Source organism: Mastigoproctus giganteus, chromosome 13 (genome assembly GCF_048544385.1).
Source record: "Mastigoproctus giganteus isolate SK-2022 chromosome 13, ASM4854438v1, whole genome shotgun sequence".
Lineage (NCBI taxonomy): Eukaryota > Metazoa > Arthropoda > Arachnida > Uropygi > Thelyphonidae > Mastigoproctus > Mastigoproctus giganteus.
In genome coordinates this window covers 44,963,501-44,981,396 of record NC_143587.1, presented here as the reverse complement: position 1 = coordinate 44,981,396, position 17,896 = coordinate 44,963,501, and the positions used below count along the sequence as shown (strand labels likewise).

Sequence of the window (17,896 nt, the reverse complement as noted above, 5' to 3'; positions counted from 1 at the left end):
GTGCATGAAGGTTATACCCAGGATTACTAACAGTCCCACCATCGTGAAGGTGCAAGCAGAGGATTTGGCTGTCATAGACCGTCCAGACTTTGCCGAAATTGGGTCCACTTGACTTGAGTGTCACCCGAATATCAGTTCCATCAGCGTTTTAGACTCCCAGGTAGCAAGAACAGCTTGTCTGGCATATCTGAGAGAATGTCTGTGACAACCTCAAGGACCAAGTTACTTGTTTCTTCTATTACAAAGTTTAGTGTCTTTTCCACACTACTTTGTTAGTTTTTGTTTCTCCCTCTGCCGGTTTTTTGCCTCATCTGTTTAACTGCTCACTTCCCCATCACACAGGTACAGTTCCGTGTGACAGGGAAGTGAGAAATTAAACAGATGAGGCAAAAAAAAAACAGATGAGGAAAGGTGTGTAATTTCACACCTTTCCTCCCCCCCAGACAGGGGGCTTCTTCAACTGACACACATATATACACCGCAAGTGAACAATCGCCATTGACTTTCAACGTCTGCTGGTCCATACAGACAGTAAGTTTTCTTGTTTTGCCCCATCTCTCAGCTTTTTTGAGTTTACATTTCATTCTTCTCTTTCCACAGGATTTTATTTATCATTATTATTTTTATTTTATAGTTTTTTATTCTTCCTTCTGGTCTCTGTCGGGTCGGCTGTGATGTATACGTTTACCATTTACATGTACATCATAACAGAAACAGAGACCTGACCTACTGCTGTGGATCCTACAATTTTCACTGCCGACCCTTTGCTGAAGTAGTTAAAAAGTCCTAGGATCCACAGCGTTAGGTGCTTACAATAAATATTAATTGCATTTTATTTTTATTTCAGGTAAATTGATTTTTTACTTACAGGTTCTCCCTATTCTTCCATGGTTATTATATCTGATAGCTCAACTCCCCTACCATATACACAAATATACTGATATTTACCTTTTTGTCTATTATTCATTATGGTTGCTGGTCCTTTCTATGTTTACCGTTGTACCCGGATCCATAATCTTATATATATTTTATAATTTTGCATAAACTCTAACAGCTCATTCCTGTTTGATAAGACTTTCGTAATTTCATTGCATCTTTATCATTTTTTTTATAAAATTATATTATATATCAAATGTTAAACAGATGTTTTGCCTCCTTCTAAATTTCTAGCCTTTGAAGTACAATCCATAAATATCTACACAACACATTTGTCACTTGTTGATACTTCCACGAGACATGTTCTTATGATTTAGCATTTGTAATTTCACCTCTTTCTTCCAAACCAGCCTGAATACAAATTTCGATGAGATACATTTGTCTTATTGATATTTGTGAAGGTGGTAGTAAAGGATAGCAATCAGTGAAGAAGAAGAAGAGGAGAGAGAGCCATCCACAAAATCTCTGATATACATAATGCTTTTATAATAAAGAGATTCAGAACTTGTTCGTGAAGCCTATTATTTGCTTTTGGTAGAATAATTGCAAACAGGATTTAGAAGTAAATTTTGTTAAAAATAAATAAATAAATAATGCCTAACTTACACTTGGTGATTTATGCCTGAGATCTTGAACAGTAATTCTTATATAATTATCTGTCATTTTTCTTAATGCTCCAGATGATGGAGTAATCTATAAAATATTTAAAATTGCAAAATTACAAATTCTGCAGTAAAGCATCAAATATTTCTAAAATTTTCATATGTTAAAATATGTTCTCTAATAAGGCTAATTTATCTTGAACATAATAAAGAAATAATGTAAAGTTATTTAGGAATCTAAAAAAATTTCTAGCTAAAAAATTTTCTGGGTAAAGTTAAACATCAAAAGATGAAAGTTGTTGAGAAACTTCCTCATCAAGATTATACAAACTGACTTATGCTTTCAGATTGACTAGTTAGTGATCTGCCCCCTTGCCATTCCTAAATTTCAATGATGTCACTATGCAATGACATATGTGCCCACAATGCTGTATATTCCATATCAAATACTAGGTCATAATATTTGCCATGGCAATAAAGGGATGCAAAATTTATCTATTTAAGATATTATGAAACAAAATTTATTATTTTCAAAATATGTAAAATAATAAAAATGGCATTACCTCAAAACAGTAAACTAAAGAGATTCAAAGAAATTCAAACATTTTAATTAGCTCAATTAAAGGCTCTCGTAAATGTTTTTTGGTTATCTGCTGTCTTTTTCTATTTCCCGCATATTTCTTTTAATAATATTCAACATATAGCAGACTGTTAAAATAATGACACCCCAAATAATGGAACATTCGAGCTAATGGCACATTGAGATCTGTGCCAAAAAAAGAAAATGGCAAGACATGTGTTTACTGTATTTGTTTAAGTTCACCATTTTAAAAGTGAATTCTGTACTGATATTGCAAATTATACATAAAATAAATATACATGTAAAATAAATTTTACATTTATTTTAAATTAAAAAACCCCCACTATGGCTCCTAAATAAACCTCATGCAGGGAAGAAAAGAAGAACAACATTAAAGCTTAGTAACAAACTTGATGTAATAATAGAAAATAGAACGGGAGTAAGTAGGAGTGTATTAATGGCAGAATATAACATTGGTATATTCTGCCAGGAAATTCTAGGATGTAACCATCAGAAATTAATTGTTTAATAATTGAAATAAATAAATTGAAACAAAATTAAATGTTTAAACATTTAATTTTATTTCAGAATATAGAATTTTATTATTATTTATAACAATAATAAACTCAAAGTACTTTAAAAAGACAGGATTTATGCAATGATGTAAGTACTAAGATGTTCAAAGAGAAGTGTATTAATCATTTTAGACACATTAGATTATAGGAAAATACTGCAAATAAGATTTTTTAAAAGGTTTGATAACAGGTGATGACACTCAGATCTCCCATTATGACACTTATTCAACTCCAGTGGGGAGAAAAAAAAAAAAAAAAAAAAAAAAAGAATTGCCGGATCATCACAAAAAAAAGTTATGGGGCCATAGTGTTTCAGGATAGAGAAAGCCTGATTTTGTTTGATTTTTTTATAGAAAGATCAGACTATAAATAAGGCAAGATATTGCTGAACACTTGCTAAATTTATAAGGCTATAACACACAAAAAGGAAGGCTCTAACAGGATACCAAATCACATTATACCATGACAGTACCAGGCCACACATTACCCATGTGACTCAGATGAAAATTACAGACCTAGGGTGGAGAGTTTTGCCTCACACATAGTCTGGACTTGGCTCTATCTGACTTTTTTTCTATTTTGATTTGGACACATGAAGAGATATCTTCACGGAAAACATTTTTGAGTGATGAAAAGCTGAAAAAGACAGTGATAGGTTGGCCTCAATGGCAGGGATCATCCTTTTATCACAGTGCCTATGTGAGTTGGAAAGGACCATAGCTAAAATGTATTGATAAACAAGGTAGATAAACAGAATAACATATATATGCTTCCCAGCATTTGTTTAATAAATTTCAACTCTATATCTCTTGTCTTTATACTTTTATGGCCAAAAAGGCATTACTTATGGACCAGTGTGTGTGTGTGTGTGTGTGTGTGTGTGTGTGTGTGTGTGTGTGAGTGAGTGAGTGATAAATCAATTACTGAATCAAATAATCGATTCATTATCAATTAGCTCGAGACATAGTGAAGGAAAGTAAAGTAACGTAAAGTAGAATAACAGAACAGATTAATGCCATTGAATTGTAATATATAGTTTGTTTGTTTGTTTGTTTGGTTTTTAGGAGCATTAGCAACTAAGGCCATATTGCTCCGGGAATATGCGGTGGTCATTCCCTTGACCTTTCCACATCCTCCGTATTTGGTGGTGACGGGCTCGAACCCCGGTCTAATCAAGAAGCGTGTGCTACGCACTGCTGCTCCTTCCCACCTGGTACGGAGACGCCGCTTGTAATATATAGATATATGAATATATACATAGTGATTTTTTTTATTCTTCATACCATTCTAACCATTTGAAGAGTATAAAATACTGTTTATAAACAGAAACTAATACTTGAACTATGTTTAGCATGTTGGAAAATTGTTCACAACATGTTCACAAAATGTGTACTTGGAGTGTGAAGTTGCAAAGAACATGCTCCAACATTTCCTCTGATACAGAAAAAATTTCATTTTCAATTGCTTCTTCAGTGCAGGAATGGTTCATGAATTCTTTTGGAACACTATCTCTAAGATAACCCTAGAGATAAAAATCACACTGGTTTAAATCAGGTGACATTGGAGGCCACACTATTCTTTTACCATACATCTCAGGGTAGAAGTTAAAAACCACTCTGGAGAGTATTCAATGTTGTCAACCAAATCTCCAAACCTTTTTCTATAGAGTAATAATAATGTTGTTGATGTGGAGAGTTTGAAGTTTGAAAAACTGCAAGGAAAAGAAATATAATGATGAATAAAAAATCACACACACACACGCACGCCTTATTTTCTGTAAATATTTAATACCTTTTTTTTTTTTTGTGATGTCTGCCAACATCTTAAAAATACAAAAGACACCAACTAGCTAAAAAAAAAAAAGTCTGACAGCACTGCTTTAGATTGTAACTTGATGATGGTCTTTTCTCCAATAGAGAAAAAAAGACCGTAATCAATAAAATAAAATAAAACAAAAAAAGTTTTAAAAAAATCCAATCACTCACATATTTCCACTGCCGTAAAGGTGACAATCCAATCACACTTTGAACATTATCAAACTCTCCACCTTGGACACTATGAAAGATAATTTATCCCAATGTTCTATAGCATACTGCTTGAAAGTAAGCTTCACTATATCAAGCCATCTATTATTACTATGATTTTATATTTATGATCCCTAGTTCTTGTCTCTTCTACCAGTCAGAATATAATTCCCACATTAATTTTAATGATCCCCTTTGGGATCTTATAATCAGGTCTTCCCCAACCATCTATTTGCCAAGATTTGCACTATGAAACTTCTAAAATTTGTTGCCATTAAGGTTCTGCAAACTCACCTTTTCTGCTGGTATTTTAACTTTTTAACATTATAGGCACCTTTGCCATATGATACAGAAGTACCATACAACACCTATACCAAAATCTTTATGATGGCACAGGTTGCTGAAATTTTTTTTCCTATTTTGATATTGAGAAGTAGTATTTCCAGAAAAATAGTAAATCTTATTTAAATACCCAAATTTAATTAAAAGGAAGTTACGCAGTTTGTTAAAAACAAACTCAGCTATGATATCATGTTTAAATATTCTGTTACCACAACAAAACTGATTAGCTCTGTAGCTTTGTTCTTTTGAACAATAAGCTACAAATGGATGTATAATTATCTTTCCTCTGTTCAAATGAAAACTCTGATAGTATCTGTAAGTTGAAACCTTATTGCCCTAGTTTAAGTTAGGGTTTAATGGAGATAATCCACAGGACAACAGTTTTGCAAGATAATACTGAACCATGAAAGATAATTTTATGTAAAACTATGTAGTCTGATGAAGCTCTTCATATTAGGACATCAGAGGATAAATGCAAACACTGAGAATATACAACACTTCAGTAATGACTATTTAGGATGCCACTGCAAACTATCAGTGTCCAGTAGTTTAGTTTCCTTCAGCTCAACAAGACCGGATGTCATCTCACTTTGCTTATAGAGTCCATGACTGTCCTGATGAAATGTTCCATAAAAATGAATAAGCTAAAGTACAATCAATATGCATACACAGCATGGTAGATAGTTCACAAAAAAAAAAAAAAAAAAATTAGGTATGTCCAGAAAGTCCATAAAAATATAGTATATTATGAAATTTTTGGGGACTTAAAGAATATACAGGTATATTATACAGGGAATGAACAAAATAATGGAAACATCTGATATGAAAGTAATAGTTTTTGTAATGACTATATGATGTATTTATGAACATGCAGTGATGATGGGTTTGTTTCTTGCAAGCACTGTGAAGGAAACACAATAAAAGCTGGTATTTATTTAGAAGCAATATATAAAAAGGTATATGAGAAAAATGACTGACCTGTCTGAATTCCAAAGAGGTCAATGTGTTGGTGCACATTTAGCAGGAACATCAATGACTAAAACTGCTGATTTGTTAATGTACGCAGAGAAACTGTATCAAAAGTGATGTCTGCATTCACCAAATATGGAAAAACAAAATCTGATAAGACAAATTGTGGCAGAAAATCGAAGCTGACTGAAAGAGGCTGCCAAACACTCAAAAAGACTGTAGACCGAAAACAAAACTACCTCAAACATAAATGCCAAACTTAATGTGAGTTTCAGCATTCCAGTTTATAGCAAAACAGTTTGGCAAGAACTTCATAAAGCTGAAATTTATGACAGAGCCACTACTACCAAGCCACTTGTTACTTGCTAGAAAGAGGATGCAATGGTGTAATGAGTACAAAAACTGGACACTTGATGATTGGAAGTGTGTCAAATTTTCAAAAGAATCATCATTCACACTTTTTCCAAAATCAGGGAGAGTCTCGTGAATGACAAATAAAATGTATCATCCTGATTGTCTTGTGCCAACTGTCAAACATGGAGGAGGATCAACCATAATTTGGACAGTAATATCTTGGTATTCTTTGAGTCCTATCATCACTATGAATGGTCAAATTACTGCAATTGATTACCTTGATATTTTGAGCAACCAGGTCTATCTCATGGTGCAAACATCGTTTTACACAAACGATGCCAAGATGATAGTGCTCCAATTCACACAGCCAGATGTGTCCAATCTTGGTTTGAGAAGCATGAAACTGAGGCTATGCATCTCCCATGGCCCGCATGAGAGGAGAGGTTTCCGCCATCTTCATCATTCAAGTAGCTCAAAATGCTCCTCCCTGAAGAAGGTTTCAATATTCCTCTTAACACAGTTTAAGGTTTATTTGAATCTATTCCACACAGAATTTGCTTTTAAAAAAATGGAAAGGGTGATTTTGGTGGTCCAACACCATATTAGTACATACCCGTAACTCTTATCACAGGGTTTTCCATCCATTATTTTATCTACTCCCTGTATATTCATTTTATTTATATGAGTATTCTCATTTTTACTCATTTTTGAAAAGATGTTTTTTTTTTTTTTTTTTTTTTTGGTCATTGTTGGCACATAGGCTTCTGTGTCCATAATGCACCTCCCTCCCAAGGTTTTTGCAGTACTTTGATCCAAGCCTGAGGTGGGAATCAAACCAGCGACCTTTGGTTGCCAGGCAGGCACTTTACCCACCCGGCTAGCCCAGTCGGCTTGAAAACATGTAATCATTCTTTTAATTGAAACAAATCAAAAAACACTCAGAATGATAAGTACCACGGCAAACTTATTTCATTGTGCCCATTCTGATGATGCACTGGAATGTGCAATGCCCATGATGAGTCCCATCCACTACTTTCAAACAACTTGTAGTACTGTTGCAAGTCTATTATAAGCAATGTGTATTGTGTGAAGTAATGCATATGACTCCATACCAATGTGGGTTTGTCATTTTTTTAAATATTTTTAACTGTTAAACTTCACAGACACATCACTATTCTACGTTCTTTTGGTCCATCTTAATACATTATGTAAATATGACCAATTTCATTTCACAAATATACGTGGTCTCAATTCTAATCTCAACAATGTCCATTTCCACTTTCAGTCTGCCAAACCCCATGTACTTTTTCTGACAGAATCTCAGTTATCGGTTGATTCAACTACTGCTCATCTAAGATGCCCAAATTATTCGCTGTATGATTCCTTTCGCCTCAAAGGTGGTACTTGTGCATATGTACATTCTGATATTCCCTGTCAGAGACTTGGTAATTTGGAATCTCCTCTCCTCGATGTTCTCTGGCTTAAAATCTCTCTACCTCATTGTGTCAAATTCATCTGTTGTCTCTACTGTTCTCCCAACTCCACTAATTACGTGGAGCTCTTTGCAACTTGACTTTCTCCAGTCCAACTTTCCTAACAGTGAAGTAATTTTCCTTGGTGATTTTTAATGTTCACAACTCCAGCTGGCTTCCGTTTTCTAGTCACACCAACCCAGCTGGTCGAGATGCTGAGGCTTTTGCAATTACTAATGACCTTGCACAGATTGTTCATTTACCTACAAGAATACCGGACAATCCTAATCATACAGCCAACATGCTTGATCAGTTTCTCACAAACAACCCTTCTAAGCACACGGTTGAAGTGAGAGGTCCTTTAGGCACTTCAGATCACAACTTGGCGATTGTTTCTTCTCCAATGGAGCGTTTATCTCATGGCTATTCCCAACCTCGTGTTGTTTGGCATTACAAGAAATTATTCTTGCAGGAATGGAATCCTTTATCCCACACTCCACTTTAAAATCTCGTCCTTTATCTAAACCTTGGTTTTCCAATAAATGTACTAAGGCTGTTCAAGAGAAGAACATTGCATATCGTAATTCGCTTGTTTCTAATTCTTCAGTTTCATTTTCTGCCTACACCAAAGCTTGCAACAATTATAAAGCAGTTATTAATCAGTCCAAACTAGAGTTTGAAAAGGCTAAGAGTAGAAAACTTGCTTCTTGCCCTAATGGTAGCCAAGCATTCTGGTCTCTTGCCAAAGCTATTGGCCATAACTTTTGCCCATCTCTGCTCCCACCTCTGTCCAAACCAGATGGTTCTGTTGTCACTTCAGCCAAGGATAAAGCTGACCAGCTAGCATCCCATTTTTCTTCCAAATCATGTATTAATGATCTCGGTAAAACACGTCCCACCATTCCCAACACGCTCCATTCAATGCCTCCTGTGGTCTTCCGTCAAAAGGATGTCAGAAGGATTTTGATGAATCTTGATACTAAGAATGCTCCAGGTCCCGATGGAATTTCTCCACTTGTTCTCAAAACCTGTGCTCCTGAACTTACTCATATTCTTTGCCGCCTTTTTTCACTTTCTTATTCCAAAGGTATTTTTCCTTCTGCTTAGAAATTTGCTCATATCCAGCCAGTTCCTAAAAAGGGTGACAAATCCCTCTCATCCAATTATCGTCCCATTGCAATTACTTCTACTCTTTCTAAAGTAATGGAAAAATCAATTAACCGGCAACTCTTAAACTACCTAGAAACCTTCCGTCTGATCAACGATTGCCAGTATGGATTCCGCCAGTGTCGATCCACTGGTGATATACTGGCTTACGTTACCCATTTATGGGTAACGTAAGCCAGAATATCACCAGTGATTCAATGGAAAGGTTCGGTGAAACACAAGTAGTTGCTCTTGACATCTCAAAGGCTTTCGATCGTGTTTGGCATAAAGGTCTTCTAAACAAACTTCCATCTTATGGTTTGCCAACTGTTTTTTGTAATTGGTTATCTAGTTTTCTCTCTGATCGTCCCGAGGGTGATGGTAGATGGCTCTCTGTCTTCTAACTTCTCCACTATTGCTGGTGTCCCCCACGGTTCAGTTCTTTCCCCCACTCTTTTCCTCTTGTATATTAATGACCTTCTTCCATTGACTGGAAATCCTATCCATAGTTTTGCCGGTGATAGCACATTGCATTCCACTTTCCATTTTGAGAAACCTTACCCTGCTCAATCAGCTTCAACTTCTCGAAAATCTGCTACCAATTCCTTAAATGCTGATCTTCAGGTAATTCTCCAGTGGGGCAAAGACAACTCAGTTGATTTCAATCCTTCTAAAACTCAGTCCTGTCTTATATCTAGCAAAAAGGATTCTTTCACTCCTATGCTTATATCATTTTACCTATAAATCGGTGACACTCCGATTTCTAGGCAAAATGATATATCTCTTTTGGGGATTACCCTGACTTCTAATCTCTCTTGGCGCAAGCACATTAGAAATATTGCTTCCTCTGCTTCTAAAAAATTGGTTTTCTCTTTCGCTCTAGGCGTTACTTTTGTCGCTCACACTGTATAAATCGCAAATTCGCCCTACCATGGAATATTGTTCCCACATCTAGGGTGGTGCCCCCAAAACCTCTCTCAGCCTTCTTGATTCCATTCAGAAGAGGGCAGTTAGGTTAATTAATGATTCATCTCTGACAGAGTCTCTCCACTCGCTGTCTCATAGACATACTGTTTCTGCTGCATGCCTCTTCTACAGATACTTCCATGGGCACTGTTCTTCTGAACTGGCTTCTATAATTGACGCTCTCTCTTTCAAAACAGTCCGAACAAGTGCTGCCACCAGCCAACATCCATTTACTGTCCAACTTCAAACTCACAGAACCAACTTTTCATTTTCCTCGTTTATTCATTCAACTGCCATTTTCTGGAACAACCTTCCTTCATACTTATTTCCTGAAACCTACAGTCTACTACAGAAGTTCAAGTCCAATGTCAACAAATATCTTCTTTCGTCTTCTCAACCTCCAACCCAAGCACGGTACTAAGTACTATAGGTTCTAATACCTCTCGTGTTTGTGGTTTACATAAAAAAAAAAAAAAAAAAACTAGCCTGTACTCCTATGGGATTTTTCCTGTGGGGGAATATTTAGGGATGGAACATGAAGAAAGAAATTGTTCAAAATATTGATGAAAGAATAGACTGCTTCTGTGGCTGGCAGTTTGAAGAAATTCAAAGGCCTTCTGGATCTGTACATATGAAAAGAGGGAAAACACATAAGGCCATGTTTTAATTTTTTGGCTGGTGCAGTAAAAGCTATTGGCTTCCTTTTCTATATGGCCAATATTAACACAGTGGATTTCGGTTATTTGGGCCACCGGTTAATCGGGGCAGCCGTTTATTTGGGGAAAATCTTAAAACACAGAACCCAATCAAGAAAATAGCCAGGGTTTACTTTGCTTAATTGGGACAGCATGCCATTTAATTGGGGCAGGAGACCACAACACTGGAGATTACCCTACAATTGTCTGCAACCGCACCACGCAGTTCGGTCGGAATTTTGGAGGTCACAACCATAAAACAATTAGCAGTCACCTGTTCATTGGGCTTTTCTGTTAGTGCAATCTATCATAAACGAATAGTAAACTCGATCTTATTGAATTTGCGATAATACCGAAAGCTGGAATTCTGTGGGTTATTATTGTGAAATGTGTTTACACTTCCATGAAATCTTCAATCATATAAAAAAATTAATTTTCAGAATCTTCTCTTCATTCCTATTTTTAAAGCTTCGTAATTTGTTACTTTTAGAGATGATTTAGAGGGGATTTAGAGGGGAACAGGTATTCTGTGTGTTATCAGACACTCAGTCTAAAACACTGATGGATCCAATACCTTTCTATTACAGAAGATTTCGGAGAAGTCCAGTTGGCCATTAATACTTGTTCATCATTACAAAAGTAATAATGAACAAGTATGCCACAGAAAGGGATATAATGATTGAAGGAGCAGTAATTGAAAAGGTGGAGTCATATACTTATCTGGGACAAGTCATTAGCTGTAATAATGATAAATGGCTGGAAGTCAAGAGAAGAATAAATTTTGGATGGATAGTATTCAGGAAATATAGTCACATACTGAGGAGCAATATCCCAGTTTGTCTGAAACGTAAAATAATGAACCAATGTATACTCCCCACCATGACTTATGGAAGTGAAACTTGGGCACTCACCAAATGAATGGAAGAGAAGTTGAGAACTACACAGCGAAGAATGGAACGAATTATATTGGGAATCAGACTGTTAGATAAGAAGAGAAACACATGGATTAGGCAGCAAACTCAAGTAAAGGACATTCTTATCAAAACTAAAGAACTAAAATGGTCTTGGGCAGGACACATAGCTCGAAGACATGATGACAGATGGACTAAGAAAATAACAGAACGGTACCCAAGAGGAGCTAGAAGAAAACCTGGAAGACAAAGGCGGAGATGGATAGATGAAATTCATGAGTTTTTGGGTAGTAAATGGATGGTCAGTGCTCAAAACAGAAGGAACTGGAAAGTTGCTGGAGAGGCTTTCATCCTGCAGTGGACTGAAAATGGCTGATGATGAATTTGTTACTCCGTTCTCACTTTGTGTATCGTGTTACTTGCAATTTGTGTGCAGTGTTCTTTGTTATTGATTGCTTATCTTTTTACTGTTTTAAATTTTAACCCTCACCTACAAATGTCAGCGAACAGAAATGTCAACTAGTTAGTATGTACATACTACAGTATGTATTAATTATTCTGATTATCAAGTATATTCTTCCAATTTTCATGTATCATTTAATTTTTTAATTAGTAAGGTTATAAAGGGTATTTGTAAAATAATAAGAGGAGTTTACCTCAATATAGTACATAGAACACTTCCGTATGATACTCTCCAGAAATTAAAACGAAAAAAATTGAAAAACTTACATTAGAGTAACAAATGATTAAAAATCAATTTAACACAATTAAAAATCAATTTTAACACAATAAAAATCAATATAACTCAATTAAAAATAAGAAAATAAATTAAAAGAATTTTAACGAAAAAAAAATTGCAAAACGATTTTCCTTCCTAAAGCTGACAATGCTTTTCGACCATATGTCGTGATGAAAGGAATGAAAATTAAATAGGGATTAATAGTCTTTGTGCATGCATGTAAGAGTCCCGGAATCAGAGATAAAATATGGCCACCGAACATTAACAGAATTTTTGTGTAATTTAATTTCTACGGTTTCTACAATTAACAATCGCGTGTAATTATGTTGAACACTATGTATTTGGGCCTCGTTAAATAAAAAAGTGTTTTTCGTTAACTGCTGAAAGGCTAATTCTGACGCTGCTGAACGAGAAGCACAAACTGAAGCCGCATGTTGATTAACACAAATATTCAAAGGAAAACGAGTCGAACCCTGGTAAGACGAGTCACAACCACCGCAAGAAATGTTGTATACCAGGTCATTAATTTGCTTTGCAAACGAGGAAAAGACTGAGCAATTGTTCAGTATAGTGTGTAATTTCCATATTGGCCTGGGCACAATTTTAAATTCGGTATCATTAAAGAATCTGTTAAGCTGTTTGTGCCACTGCTCAACATATGGGGCAGAAATAAAGTATTTTTTGATATTACTATTGTTGGTTGGTGTAGTATTTTGTATCCTATCCTTAGCTTGTAGCCTAATTCGATTTATTGTAGCAAGGGATAACCCCTGTTTAAGAATCTGCTGGTTAATATTTGTATTTCTGAGGCCAAAGCAGATTCCATCGTTGAATATTTGTAGGCATTTAGAAATTGATTAAAGATAATCAATCTTTTGTAGGTGAACGGGTGATAGCTGTTATAATGTAGAAGCATACCGGTGTTTGTAGGTTTTCGATAGATGTTAAATTGGATTTTATGCGAGTCCCGAGTAAGCACGAAATTTAGAAAATTTAATGACTTTGTATCCGTATCCTCCCTTTCCAATGTAAATTTGAGTCTAGAATGAATATTATTAAATGAATGTAAAATGTCTTGGATAGTACTACTATCAGTAATAACTAGAACATCGTCTAAATACCTCCCATAGTATGTGATACAGGGTCGAAAAGGCATCAAATATATATGCTCAATCGATGAGATAAGATCTCTGATATTAAGCCGCTCAGGATCAATCCCATTGGCAAACCAAAAATTTGTTTGTACACTTTGTCTCGAAAGGTGATATAGTTGGCCTCAATTAACAGTTTAATTAAGTGAAAAATTTCCTTAATAGGAAGTTTCGTATAATTAATCGGCATCGAATTATTATTTAACATATCCCAAATAATATGAGTACTTAACGTTTACATTCGTATATAATGAGGTAACATCTAGTGAGAATAAATTGTCATTGTAGCCAAATTTATAGTCCTTAAGGTTCTTAAATAATATATCGTAGTTCTTAATCCCAAATTGTATCGCCTGTCTAAAGGATTTTATAATGCTATAACATGTGTGGCCAAGAATGAAAATGGGGAGTTTCTGTAGGAAACAATAGGCCAAATAGGAAATCCAGTCTTGTGTAATTTTACCTGACCGAAAAGTGCAGGAATATTGTATGTTCTGGCTTTCAATTCCTTTAACTGAGCCATAGTAATGTAGTCATTTTTTCAATACGTGGTTAACGTTTTATTGTATTGATTGACTAAATAGGTAAATAGTGTCAGGTCTACTTCGGGATAAGTGTAGCTATCTGAAACAACTGATTCTAACTTATTAATATAATCAGGTTTATCAAGTATTACCACTGTATCTCCTTTATCTACCCTCTGTATAATAATGTCTTTATTTTTGCGAAGTTCACGTAAAGCTGACCTGTTGTGTGTATTCAACTTAGAAAGTCGCGTTTCTTTTATGTTATTCACCACTTGGTTAACTTGTTGAATAAATAAATCTTTTTGTGGAACATTACGAAGTCCAAATTCAATATCAATTACGCACTGTTTTTTAGGTAGTTTTCGAAGTGGTAAATTATAATTTAATCCTTTGGATAAAAGTGAAATCTGGTCCTGCGATAGCATATACGAGGAAAGATTTGTAACCTGTTGATATGTCGGTTCGCCGAATGCTGGGTGAGGGGGTATTCATGAAATAGCTGACGAATTCTGTGGCAGCACGCTGTGTGTGTGTTACTCCTCTTGTTATTTTACAAATATTGATATCAACGTAAAATGTATAGAGCATCACAGCTCTGGTTCATACTAACTAGGTAATAAAGGGTAAATTTATGCTTAATATATCTATTTTTATAGCCTGTAGATAATATTCATCCTATTTTCGCTAATTAGAGTTGCTGTTTAATTTATCCCTATTAATTTAACCCTCACCATTTATCCCTAGCCCAGATAAATGGTGAGGGTTGACGTCAGGAAGGGCATCCGATCGTAAAAACTATGCCAAAACAAAAGGTGATTGATGGAAAGTAGATGTGTCAGGGCTACCAAACAAAGGACGGGTCTGGTTAAAGAAGTTAGTTCAGCTAGAGATGAAGGAGGAGTTGAAAAGTGTTAGAATAGGAACATTGAACATTGGGACGATGAATGGAAAGAGCAGAGAGATTGTGGATTTGATGCAAAGAAGAAGAGTGAAGATCCTATGCCAACAAGAGACTAGGTGGAGGGGAAATAAAGCAAAAGAGCTCAGTGAAGGGTATAAGTTGTTCTTTAGAGGAGCGGATGAGGGAGGAAGAAATGGAGTAAGTGTATCGTAGTTGATAAGGAGTTAAAAGATGGAGTGTGTGAGGTTAACAGAAGGAGTGATAGAATTATGAGCATCAAGCTGGAAGTGGGTGGACACTTGACCATGATAGTATGTGCGTATGCCCCACAAGTAGGATGCGGGGAAGAAGAAAAGGACAGTTTTTGGATGGAAATGGATCAAGTGGTCATGGCAATACCTGAGAAAGAGAGGATGATCATTGGGGGCAATCTAAATGGTCATAGGAAGAGGCAAGAGAGAGGAAGGAAGAGTGTATGGAAGGTGGAGTATTGGGGAAAGAAACAGAGAAGGGGGAGAGGATAGTAGAACACACAGTGGCATTCGTGCCGACCCCATATGAATGTGGGAAGAAGGCGAGGACAAAGAAGAGGAGAGTTGCTGTTTAATAGAATTAAAATTCAATTCACAAATGCAATCAAAATGGCAAGCGCTTACTGCACATCGTATAGTGAACAGTATTTTACTATGGTGAGTCCATCGTAACGTGATTTGATTGTACAGCGAACCAATTGTAAAGCAGGGGTTCATTGTATTTTTAACTATTTACGTGAAACTTCGGATAATTGGGGCAGCCGCTTAATCAGGCCAAAATGCACAAGTCCCGATGTGTCCCAAATAACTGGAATCGACCGTATTAATAAATCACAAATGCATTTAGAGAACTTGCTTAACAAAAACAGTTGTGTCAGAAAATTTGCAGAAGTGTAGAAGGCAAACTTGAGGACTGTGTAAATAGCAATAAGTTCCAACTTTTATATAAGACTAAATTATGAAACATTTACTAAATTCCTCATTTAGAGAAAACACTGAGCATAATATCATTTGTTGTTGTTGGGTGCTTTTTTTTTTGTCTACAAAAACTACATAAGGTGCATTTTAGACTCTAAAAGTCACAGTTACACACAATTTTAAGGCATTTCTACGGCATATTTAAAAACAGATACTAAGGGAGAATGAAGTATCACTTTTGAACTGATACTGTACTCAAAGTGTATGGATAATAAAAAAACATTGGTACTCACTTCAGCAAGCCTCTTTTCATAATAAAACATATCGTCTGCAAACCTAGTAGCATCAGCAACGGTAGCACCCATTGTTTTAAGAACATCTTTTGCAAACACTTTATATGCTTTTACATACTGAAATGAAACATGAATTGTAATCATTATATAAAACATGAATATTCGCATTCTGGATACATTAATACACATTATTTATTCTCTAAACTATTCTAATAAATAATGCAAAGAACAAATACAGACAATTTTTGCACTGGAAGGTGGGGATGGAGGTAAGTTTCATTATCAAGAGGTGGCACACATTATTTACCGTAGGATTCCTTTCGCCTCAAAGGTGGTACTTGTGCATATGTCCATTCCGATATTCCTTGTCAGAGACTTGGTAATTTGGAATCTCCTCTTTTCGATCTTCTCTGGCTTCAAATCTCTCTACCTCATTCTGTCAAATTCATCTCTTGTCTCTACTGTTCTTCCAACTCCACTAATCACTTAGAACTCTTTGACTTCCTCTCTTTGCAACTTGATTTTCTCCAGTCCAACTTTCCTAAAAATGAGGTAATTTTCCTTGGTGATTTTAATGTTTACAACTCCAGGTGGCCTCCGTTTTCTAGTCACACATACCCAACTGGTCAAGATGCTGGGGCTTTTTCAATTACCAATGACCTCACACAGATTGTTCATTTACCTAGCAGAATACCGGACAATCCTAACCATACAGCCAATACGCTTGATCTTTTTCTCACAAACAACTCTTCTAAGCACGTGGTCAAAGTGAGTGGTCCTTTAGGTACCTCTCACTTTGGTGATTGTCTCTTCTCTAATGGAGCCTTTATCTCATGGCTATTCCCAACCTCATGATGTTTGGAATTAAAAGAATGCAAAATGGGATGACCTGAGAGATTTCTTTTCTTTTGTCAGAAAGAAAACTGCTTCAAAACCTCTGATGTCAATGTTTGCTCAGATCGTGTCAGTGAAATTATTCTTGTAGGAATGGAATCCTTTATTCCGGTGGTTGCTAACCTTTCGGACCTCACGGACCACTAAACTCAAAATTTTGAATCCCACGGACCACTACCATGATTTTTTCCATAAAAGTAACATTCTAAATATGAAATGGTACTTACACTTGTTTTTGTACTCCAAGTTATTTGCAAAAATTTGAATATCATTAATGTTAATATAATTAATAATATAATGGCCTTATAATGATAAAAAAAGTATAATAAATAAACACAGATATATTTATTATGAAAAATGCGAAAAAACATTTTAAATTTCATTTTATTAAAAAAAAGAATTAACAGAAATAATTAATATTAACAATTATCAAATATCAGTGTACCTTGACATAGAGGTATATAAAGGATTAATTATAGCAAAATAATCAGTGTGACATTTGTTGCTGCTTGTTTGAAATAAGCTGTTGGGTTCTTAACTCCAATGACGTTACTGCAACACGGAGAGCTGTTTGTATTTCTAGCCGACAGCGGTACAGTACTTGCTTTTAATTGCCGTAACTGATGAAAATGTCTTTTCACACATATATGTAGTTGCGAATGGAATTAAAATTTTGATGTCCTTTTCACTCAGCACTCGGTACTCACTTTTTACGGAAAGCCAAAAATGAGATCTTGTTAGGGACGAGTGGAATTTACCTTTGAGACTGTCGTCGGATGATAGATAGATTAGGTTTTCTTTTTCTTTCATGTTCAAATTACTATCATTGATTTTCGTCGAAAATGGATCTATTATCCACGTATTTCCGT

The 17,896-nt window shown here is 35.5% G+C and overlaps 1 protein-coding gene across 1 annotated transcript in view; it reads right to left on the bottom strand.

Annotated features, from left to right (window-relative positions):
* The window catches only part of LOC150076002 (endothelin-converting enzyme 1-like), a 160,797-nt gene that overhangs the window by 121,371 nt on the left and 21,530 nt on the right, over positions 1-17,896 (bottom strand). Inside the window, exons 3-4 of the mRNA XM_090388028.1 lie at positions 16,134-16,250; positions 1,543-1,629 (exon numbers count right to left, since the gene is read on the bottom strand). Of these exons, the coding sequence (XP_090244154.1) occupies positions 1,543-1,629; positions 16,134-16,250 (204 nt within the window). The remainder of the gene's footprint in view (positions 1-1,542; positions 1,630-16,133; positions 16,251-17,896) is intronic.